At 48.9% G+C, this 9,950-nt stretch overlaps 1 protein-coding gene across 1 annotated transcript; it reads left to right on the forward strand.

Annotated features, from left to right (window-relative positions):
* Positions 1-368: 368 nt before the first annotated feature.
* On the forward strand, positions 369-6,701 carry OCSTAMP (osteoclast stimulatory transmembrane protein). Its single transcript, XM_068700695.1, has 3 exons — positions 369-1,048; positions 1,935-2,979; positions 3,799-6,701. The coding sequence occupies exons 1-3, from the start codon at positions 1,005-1,007 to the stop codon at positions 4,138-4,140; spliced, it is 1,431 nt and encodes a 476-aa protein (XP_068556796.1). The 5' UTR covers positions 369-1,004; the 3' UTR covers positions 4,141-6,701.
* Positions 6,702-9,950: the final 3,249 nt, after the last annotated feature.

The raw sequence follows: 9,950 nt of genomic DNA on the forward strand, positions 1-9,950 counted from the left end.
TCTCCTCTCCTCTCCTCTCCTCTCCTCTCCTCTCCTCTCCTCTCCTCTCCTCTCCTCTCCTCTCCTCTCCTCTCCTCTCCTCTCCTCTCCTCTCCTCTCCTCTCCTCTCCTCTCCTCTCCTCTCCTCTCCTCTCCTCTCCTCTCCTCTCCTCTCCTCTCCTCTCCTCTCCTCTCCTCTCCTCTCCTCTCCTCTCCTCTCCTCTCCTCTTTTCCTTTTCCTTTTCCTTTTCCTTTTCCTTTTCCCCCTTTTTTTCTTTTATCCCCCCCCCCACCTTTTTAAATATATATATATATTATACTTACATTTTGTTTATGTATTTATTTATTTATAATGCAGAGCAAGCTTGTTCATTGTGCCCTAGGAAAAGTTAGGCAATTATTGTTTCGGCTCATTTTCTGGCTACTGGTCTGGTGTATATAACATCTTAGCCCTCCCTCAGGCCCCAACCCACAGGGAACGATTTGGAGCCAAGTGGAGGCTTTTTGGCCAGGTTTGCTGAGGGATACAAACACTTTTCGCTGCCCAGAGCCACTGGACAAACATAGCCTCCCTGCAGCCTTCAACTCCCCTTTGCTGTATGAGTGCAATCTTCTCTCAGTACAATCCTCACCCTACTGCTGGCTAGGATGAGGCAAGTGGTTTCCCACTAGAGGACAGTGACACCCCAGTCCCCATGTGATGCTTCTTCCATCCTGGTCACTCCGTACTGACTCATTTTTCTTGGCCATGTGTCATTATACCAAGATTTCTGCACTACACACCAGGATTTCTCCACTAGCAGTAAGAGCCAAGGAGGTGCAAAGCCTGGGCAGCACTGGAGTGGGGTTACTCTTGGACTGTCTGTACCAGCTTTGCCCTCTCACATCAGGAATTGCCAGCATTTGCTGACCTTCATTTTGGCTTTGAGTCCTTGCTCCCTGGTGCCAGGTGCTTTGGTTTCCTACCGTGGGTCACCCAGCGGCTGCCTCCAACATTCTTTCTGAGAGTGACGAGGCACCGGAGCATGGAGAGCTTACGGGCAGGGCTGGGGCACATCTCTGCTGCTTGGTACGTAGTGTTTGCCTCGCTCCCTCTGCTTCCCTTTTTCTGCTGAAAAATCTTCAGTACATGGATTAGCTGGGCTTGCCAGGCAAAATTCTTCCTCCATCTCTCCTGCCAGGACGGGGGAGATGGGATCAGCCTGGTGGGGTCTGATCCTGGGGAGGGGGTTGCAAATTGTGGTGGGAGAATCCTTCTCCCCACCAGGTTTTCTGGTCTCTGGAGAGTCATTCCTCCTCTGAGGCCTGAGAAATGGTATTTCTTCCCAAACATTTGTTTTCATTAGACATTTAAATAGCTCTATGGGACATTTCATCCTGTCTGCAATGGCCAAATTCTTATCCTTGGAGATTTCCTCTGGCACTGAACATTAGTGTGAAACTGTTTTCTCTGATCGGCTCAGTATTTGTCACCTTAAACTTGCTGCCTTTTGTCTGCTTTCCTATTAAGAAGAAGGGAGAGCAGAGACTCCTACTCCACCTCCTCCAATCCATTGAACTCCTTTTAATTACAAGGCTAACTAATGATTTCCAGAGCGGCCAGGCACCTCCTCTTTGCTTTTCTTCCCCCATCATCCTCTAACTAACCACCAGAGCCGCTCCTAGCCATGGCTAGAGCTCAGCCCTCCAAGTGGCTTTATTATGGTTTTTATAGAATATAATGCTTTCCTCTGCTGATGTTAAAGGAGGAGCTGTAGCGTTGTAATTGGCACTTCAAGAAATGCCTTGAACTTTCCTGGCCCATGTGGCTGCAGGAAAGACCTCAGTGTCAACAGCTCGGCTCGGCAGAGAGGCAGAGTGAGACCAGAGGCACTCAGAGAGGGAGGTCACAAAGCCCCCTAATTAGTGCCTCTCTATTTCCTCTGCTAACACCCCGCCACTTGTTCTTTGCACAGGTTGAGTGTCTGTGCCTACTGTGAAGACTTTCTGTTCCCAAGGGTGAGCAGGATGGCGGCAGATCTGTGGTGCATTTACTCCAAGCCGGTCCCTGCAGGCAGCAGGGAGCTGTGGGCCTTGTTCCTGCAGTGCTCCTGCCTCACCGCTGTGGTCGGAGGCCTCTTCTACAACTGGCTCTTTGCCTCCCTGGAGTACTCCTGGCACCTTGCTGTGGCCATGGCTGTCTCCTTCAGCCTGCTCCTCCTCCTGACCCTGTTCCTGGTGCACCCTGCCCGCTGTGTCTTCAGCATGATCATGCCCACGTTGGGCACCAAGCAAGGTCGGAAGCTCCTCTTGTCGACCTGCATCATGATCGTGGCGGTTAATGTGACCCCAAACATCGTGAGCAACATTAAAACCATTCTGCAGGTCATCAAGTGCATCTGCAAGAATTCCTCCGAGAGTTTGCTGAACTCGACTGCTCTGTTGGGGACAGCTTCCTGGGAGTTTGGGGAGGAGATCCAAGCAGCCGGTAACTCCATTAATATTTGGAGGCCTATGAACGGGCATTTTAGGTTTTCACTGCTTCACAACAGCTCCCTGATTAACCAGCAGATGCACCTGGCTGGTGAGAAGGTCAGGAGGGACTTTTTGGCTGTTGAAGAACTGGTCAAAGACTCCGTACGAGTGGGCAACAAACTGGTTGCTGGCTTTTCTGTGTTCTACCTCTGCTTTGAGTCTGCGTGGTATCTGAAAAATTACCTCACCAACCTCCGCTTTGACAATTTTTACATCACCAAGAAGCTGGAGCGTTTAGCTGTGGACAGAAAAACTCCTCACCTGCTGGGGGGCTCGTCCAAAAACCTCATTCGGCCCACAGGCCTGAAGTTGTCCCGGGAAGAAGTGCTGCTGTGCCTGGTGCAGGCCCTGCGCCTCGCTGTGGCCCTGACACTGATGCTGGTGGTGGTGGCGATGGACCACGTCGCCTTCAGAGTGGCAGACACAGCCGTGAGGAAGGTTGCTCATCTCTCCGTGGTGCCCGTCACGCTCAGCATCAAATACAGCGTGAGTGCCAGGTCCCCTCCTGCTCAGGACATGCTTCTGTATCGGCTTCTCTGTCCCTCTAACCAAGCTCTGCTTGGGGCTGCGTTTCTGTTCAGTGTTCAGGAGGGATGGAGAGAGGAGGGGGCTCGAGACAGCTGCTACTGAAAAGGAAAAGTCACAGAAAAGTGTCAGCCACAGTGGGCAAAATATCTCCTGCACCATGTCTGTGTGTGGGGGGAAGGCACATCTCTTGGCTTCCCTCTGTGGGGTACCTGCTGTGTTGTACCACATCACGGGAGGTGTCGGTGGAGACAGCTACCTGTGGGGCTTTACATGCTGCCTTCTTCCCTCCCCAGCAGCCAGCTGGACAAGCAACACAAGGCTTGGGTATGTGGGGAGGTGCAAAACCAGGCACAGCCTCAATTTCTCCTTCCAGTGCAGCACATACCTAAACAGCAGCTCCCAGTCCCAGCTTTTTAGCTCAGATTCCTGCTAATAGTAAAACAATCAGGGCTGAGAAACACACCCTAATATTCAAATATGCAGCTCCTGGTACCCTCTAGACTATATTTCACTGTGAATCTCACATGGAGCACCCCATCGCGGTTGCTGTGGCAGCAGGTGAAGATGACAGTACTGGATCTCACCGTGCCATGTACTCGGTGCCTACTCCAGTTGCAGTTATTCCTGCTCAGCCTGAGGCACATTTCAATTCCCTGTCTCACTGCACCCAAACAAGCTGTAAGGGTGACTGCACACCTCCAGACTGATATTTCTGTGGTAACCAGTTGGGTTTGTTCCATTCATACCCCATTTAACCTCTTACTCTTTTTATTCCAGGCTAAAATACAGCTCCTGCCTTTTATACTGAGTCTGCTTCAGCTCTCTGACATAGAATCGACCCTGCGGGACTTTGAGAAGAGTTACCATCACTACCTGACCTTCAGCTCTGCCCGCTGCAGCATCAGCCCCCCGCTGCCCCCCAACCCCTCTGTGCTGTTTGTCATGGTGCTGCTCTTCTGCATCATTTATGCCACCGTGTTTCTGGAAACCTATGCACGCCGCCTGTGCAGGAAAATCGCGGCCTCCTTCTTCGAGAGCCGGGAGGAAGAGCGAGCACTTTACCTCTACAGCAAGCTGTCCAGGAAGCATGCGGAGGAGCAAAGCTGTCCAAAAAACTGAGGCCTCTTTGGGAAACACGAGGAAACACCTTGTGGCAGTGGCTGGGTGCAGGCTTCTGCAAAGGAATCACCAAATTCATTTTTTTTTAGAGTCAGAGAAGTGGTTGGAATCCAGGAAAAATATCTGGGGGAAAAAAAAAAAAGAGAGAGAGAGAGGGAGAGAGAGAATGAGAGAGAGAAAAGCCAAATGTTAATATTTAATATTAATTTAAGAAAAAATTGGCAAAACTTACTAGTCTTTTTTTTTTTTTTTTTTTTTTTTCTGGAGTCAGCTCTTCCAGGACCAGTGGAAAACAGACCTGATATAGCTCATATGACTGGGATGACTGGGAAGATGTTGGCAGTATTAGGCAAGGCTAACTGGGAAATATGTGGGAGTCAGGGTGGGGGAAGAGCTCCTTTACCTCCCCCCGGCCCTGCTGGAGGAAGTGCACACTTCCTTTTTCTCTGACATTATCCCACAGGCAGCAAGAAGGAAAACCCATTTGAGATGATTAATTTAATTGTTGAGGAGTTTTTCTTTCAGTTTTTGTGCATAGAGATCTGTGTAGGTGGGATAATTATTAGCCTTTAGAAGATGGTTTATTCACACACACACACTCACAAAAAATGTTTTTTAGCCTGCTGACATGCATTGAAGACCCACACGACCACAAGATGGGCATGGACCCACCTCCTGGGCATGGGTGGGGGGTGGAAATCAGCATGTGAGGACTTGCTGAAATCACTTCACCAGGCCTCTCCAAAATAACACAGATAAAATAGTTGAAGGACCGCAGAAGAGGATGAGACCAGCCAACAAAAGGTCAGTTCAGGCCGATGTACAGGGGAACTTTACAAGTGTGAGGCTGAAACCTGACAGCCGAGCCCATGCTCAGTGGGGAACAGAAAGGGGCAGGACGTGGAAGGCTGGACTTGCCTAAAGCAGTAGCTTTATATGTCGGGTTGCTTCAAATTCTGGAAGGATGATGCTGTATCTAATATGCCAAAATTCATCACTGGAGCCACATCTGAGACATCACTTCTGAAAGAGAGGCAGATCAGAAGCTGTGTAAGGGCAACAGCCAGAAGGAGAGGAAGCTAAACTGGTGCTGGGTTAAAAACAAAGTAACTTTGCAGCTTCATTTCTTCAAAGCATCTCTATTATTTTCCTCTCGTCTCCCATTAGGGTTTTCATTAGGGTAATTATTTGACATAATGCACTTCAATGAGATTAAATTACAGAAGTGAAGTGGCAGCTGCAGATACAAAAAATTCTCTCAGCGTCTGAGATGCTTGAAACAAAGTAGGTCTGGATTATTTTTTAAGCATCTATCTAACAAAACCCTGGTGTATTTATCTCCCCAGGTTTCTTAATTCCCTGCTGTTACAATGATTAATCTAAGCACCTTTCTGCCTCTGCAGCTGCCAGAGTGCTTTGTCATGAGGTTTCTCTAGCAAACACTCTGTGATGTTCTGTTTAGGGAAGGAGAAAGATTTCCACGTGCCCATTGAGTAGCCAAAATTACCTGGAGCCAGGGGTTAAAGATCTGCAAGGAGACCAGGGGAACCCTTCATTTGGCAAGCCAGCAGCACGTGGCCTTCCAACAAGCACATCTTTTAAAGCAGTTTTCCTTGAGAAGACTCATCTTTTTGGCAAGAGACATACAGTATACGTACATACATACATACATGTATACATACAGAGACATACATTACCTTTTAAGAAATCATTATTTTTCAGCCAGTAGCATTTGGAAAACCTCCCTGAGCAATGTCCAGGTCCAGAGATGGGTCTCCAGGTTCAGGTGGGGGTGTGGAGCAGAGAAGACCCCAGAGCTGGACTCCGAGGACTATGAGCCACTCAGAGTGTCCCACTGCATCCTTCACACTGGTGCTGCCTTGTACTGGTGTGAAGGGATCCTGAAACATCCATTTTCAGCCTGAAAATTCCTCTTCGCTAGGAAAAACTGACCCTGGTTCGGCTCAGTTCTCCCTTCTCCTGTGCAGAGCTTCCTTCAGCTTCCCCCTAAATTTTAACCACTAAAGGCTAATTCTGGAAACTTTATGCTTCCAGACAGTAAAGTTCAGCATCCGAGAAACCTTGATTAGGGTAATTACATCAGCTTGAAAGGATAATAATCAGCGAGGCACTGCTGCTCTGCCCGTGCTCCTGGAGTCACAGCCGTCATACACCATCCTGAGGCAGAGACGTGCTGTCTTCTCTGTTCTGCAGGTGTGTCTGCAGGGACTAAGGAGATTTTATTTTTGTTTTGTTTTGTTTTGTTTTATTTTATTTTTTGGTGCACATCACACCATTTTTGCTGGTTTCAGTGATGGGAGCTGTGTATAGCAGAGCCCACCTTGCATGCAGCACCCACGGGCCAGTTCTCCTGCCCTGTTTTGTGCCTCTGCCACAGGAGGCAGCTGTGGCTTCGCCCATAGGTTTCAGCTTCAGCAGATGAAGAAACCAGCAAGGGGAGAATTTGGGCTTGGGAGGAGCATCGGAGGCAATCAATGGGCTTTTCTCATGGCAATGCTGGGGTTTGTTCACTGGAAAGGAGGGCAATAAATGCAATGTGTTACACCATCAGTGTCGTGAATTGTCATTGCATTGGTGTCAGAAGTGTGGGTTTGTTTTGTTGTTTTTTTTTTTTTTTTTTTCTGATGTAGGAAGAAAAGTCACTTTAATAACTTATGGTTATTTTAGAGAAGAAATCTTATTGGTGTTAAATATGTGTGCGCTGAAGGCTGATGGAATTGAACACCATGGCGAAACAAATGCACCCGAGGCTGCCGTTGTTGGGGTCGGTGGCACCACCCGACCACATCATACGGAGCTGACCATTGGAGCTGTTTGGAGGAGAAAGGGGATGTTGAAAGCTGTCTCTGCATCACTGTGCCACTTACCCTACTTGCTTTGCTGATGAGAAACTAAATCAGAAGCTGTGACTTCCCTGTGCCTTACCCATTGCCCAGCATCACCCCAGAGTGGTGCCAGCACCATGGGGACATCCCAGGAGCTGGTGGGGGCTGGGTCCTGTGCTGGCCATGTCCTATAGGGAACCTTCAGGCTCAAATTTAGGAAGCAAATGTTTAGGAAACATTTAGGAAGCTCAGTCAGGCTTTTTTTTTTTTTTTTTTTTTTGGAGAGGATCAGCTATATTTGAGGCTTGAGCCATAACTGAGGCTTACTTTACTCCTCATTGAAAATGGATTTGCCACTTCTTTGGGAAAGGGAATACAGAAAAAAAAAAAAAAAACACTGCACCCACTCTGCAGCTTCCTCACTGCCCCCGTGGGCTCTGCAGGGCTGGATTTCACCACTTCTGGCAGCTGGGGAGCTGAGAAGTTGAAAGTTCAGGGCCAGGCACTGGCGGGTGCTGAGGACAGAGGCAGGGCTGTGGGGCTCTGCAGGAGCCAGTGGGCAGCTGGCAATGGGGCCAAATCCCCTTTTTAACACCCCTGTTGCTCATTAATGCCAACACCAGCCCAGATCTTTGCTGATGCCAGATGTGGGCATGTTCGCCTGTTTTCTCCTTTACACTTGTAGGGGTTTGCAGTTTCTTACCAAACTAATTAAAGGCGTTAATTACATGAGAGAAAGGCCCACAGATTGCTCTTTCCTCCACCAGTGTGGTCAGCCCAGGGGATGGAAAGATCCTCAGGTATGGGACAGGATCTGCCCTGAAGCCCCTGTTATCCTTGGGGTTTTGTCATGTATTTTTGTGGGTTTTCACCTTAAACAAGTGCAAGTGTAGATAACATACGCTAAGTTCCTGCTTCTGGCTGGCTGGCTGGGGAAATGAATGGCCTTAATATATAGCAGCAAATGTGAACTGTCCAGCTAAGGTAATGCTCTGGGAAAGATTTCATTCAGAGCCACAAGCCTACATCCACCAGAGCAGCAAACCAACCAACCAACCACCTCTCTCCAGAAATATGTCCTGAGTTTTGATCAAAGTCCATTTGTAGTGTGTTTATCCTATTTATAGCCATAACTGCAATGAAAAAGCAATGGTTATGTACACCAGCTTTTAGAGAAGGCAATATAAATAAACACAAAAGCTAATAAAAGCTATTTCACAGCATGGTCTGTACTCTGCCCAGCTCGCCATGCCGCACTGTGATGGGAGGACAGAACTGCTCCCAGTGCCACCAGTACCACTCGTCCCAGTAACGCTGCTGGTGTTGAGGATATTCCTCCAAACCCTACGGACAGCTGGGGATGGGGAGAGCCCCTTTCAGACAGGGTTTTTGTGCCGTTCCTGCAAGGAACAGCCTGCTCTGGGGCCTTGGCTGGGCTGCAAGGTGCTGCTGCCAAAACAAGAGGGATGGAAAAGAGACGAGGTGTTATCTTTAGAGGTAAGAGGTGATAAACAAACCGCTATCTAAGTGCAAAGGTTGCCAGAGGCTGATTTGAAGCAGAAGAGATGTCAGCACTGTGCTGTCCTGAACCGATGCCCAGTACTGTTAAAAAGTGACTGTTTCCTGCCTTGGGGCTGAAAGCTTAAATTCATACCCCCCCCCTCCAGAAGAGCTGCAGGTGCTCCCTGCTGCTTCCCTACAACATGTGCTAGCCTGGCAGGGGGCATGGACGTGGACTAAACCTGCCTCAGCAGAGACACCCGGTGCCATCTGGATGCCCTGGGGTGCCTGGCATCTGTGCAGGGTGGCAGATGTGGTGCATGACCGTCTGCACCCATAGCTGAACACCAGGCAGAGCATCCCATCACCCCTAAAAAGATACCAGGTAATTATCCGGGAGTATCTGCCAGATGTGAAGCAAACTGAGGGCTTTTAGAACCTTGTTCTTTTGAGCAAATTATTTTAGAGGCTAATTGTTTTTTCCAAGGAGGAACCAAACTGTGTTGAAGCGAGTTGGAGATGTGAGACAGCTGCAGAGAGACCAGGAGTGATTTGCACTGCACAGGAAACATTTTCCTCGTCATGGTTCTCTTGAACGCAGATTGGTTCACAGTTTCATTCTGAACTCGATGCTTCATATTTTGCAACTGCACATTGCCACATCAGTGGTTCATAACAAGCCCTCAGCCCACAAGAACCGAAGGAGAAGCAGCAGCAGTGCTGGTTTTCCCAGGTGGCTGACTGCCACTGTGTCTGGACAGAAGCCCATCATCCAGGCACCTTCCAAAGCCCCTGGATTTCCCAAACTCCACACATCACCAATTTCCAAAGATGCTGGGAGGTTTGACAACCAGCTCCCTTCTCAGGCACTCAGAGCTGATTCCAGCAGCTCCTCTTGTACCACAACCCCCCAGTTCAGAGGGAACACGAAGTGCTGTGGCTCATGGACTAAATGGGGGTGAAATTAAGTCAGGGGCAATCTGTGCTTGGGCAGCCCAGTACCTCGCAGTGCTTCCAGGGAAGTGCTTTTGGGTTTCTTTGCAGATGAGCAACAGAGGAAATGAAATCACTGGCAGAAATGTTTTCAACTAACTGTTTCTTATTTATACGCTGTCCCAGCCTGCCATTCCTCACCCCACTTGAAATAGCTGGTGAAATGCACTGTTATGTCTGAGAAGGGAGAGAAACCAATTCTGCAAATTCCTTTTCCGCAGAGATTATGAATAAAAAGTCACCTAAACCAGCAAAAAGTCACACTTGAAATGTGGTGAGAGATCCTGGGGCAGAGAAGGGCTTTAAGCAGTAAGCAGCGGGCAGGAAGGGGCTGCGCTGCCCCCTCCTTCCCCTGTGTGCCCACCATGGCCCAGCCAGAAATTGTCTTGGACAGGGGGAGATCCAGGGCTTTGATGGTAATTTGTCCTTTGAAGCAGGCTGAGAAACTGAAATGACCAAGTTCAAAGGCTG

Source organism: Anas acuta, chromosome 16 (genome assembly GCF_963932015.1).
Source record: "Anas acuta chromosome 16, bAnaAcu1.1, whole genome shotgun sequence".
Taxonomy (NCBI): domain Eukaryota; kingdom Metazoa; phylum Chordata; class Aves; order Anseriformes; family Anatidae; genus Anas; species Anas acuta.

What these genes read in the sequence shown, in the direction of transcription:
- OCSTAMP (XM_068700695.1), top strand. Translation starts at nt 1,005, where the DNA reads ATGGAGAGCTTACGGGCAGGGCTGGGGCACATCTCTGCTGCTTG. An exon ending in GGGCACATCTCTGCTGCTTG is followed by an intron (nt 1,049 to 1,934) that starts GTACGTAGTGTT and finishes TTCTTTGCACAG; the next exon opens with GTTGAGTGTCTGTGCCTACT. An exon ending in CGCTCAGCATCAAATACAGC is followed by an intron (nt 2,980 to 3,798) that starts GTGAGTGCCAGG and finishes TTTTTATTCCAG; the next exon opens with GCTAAAATACAGCTCCTGCC.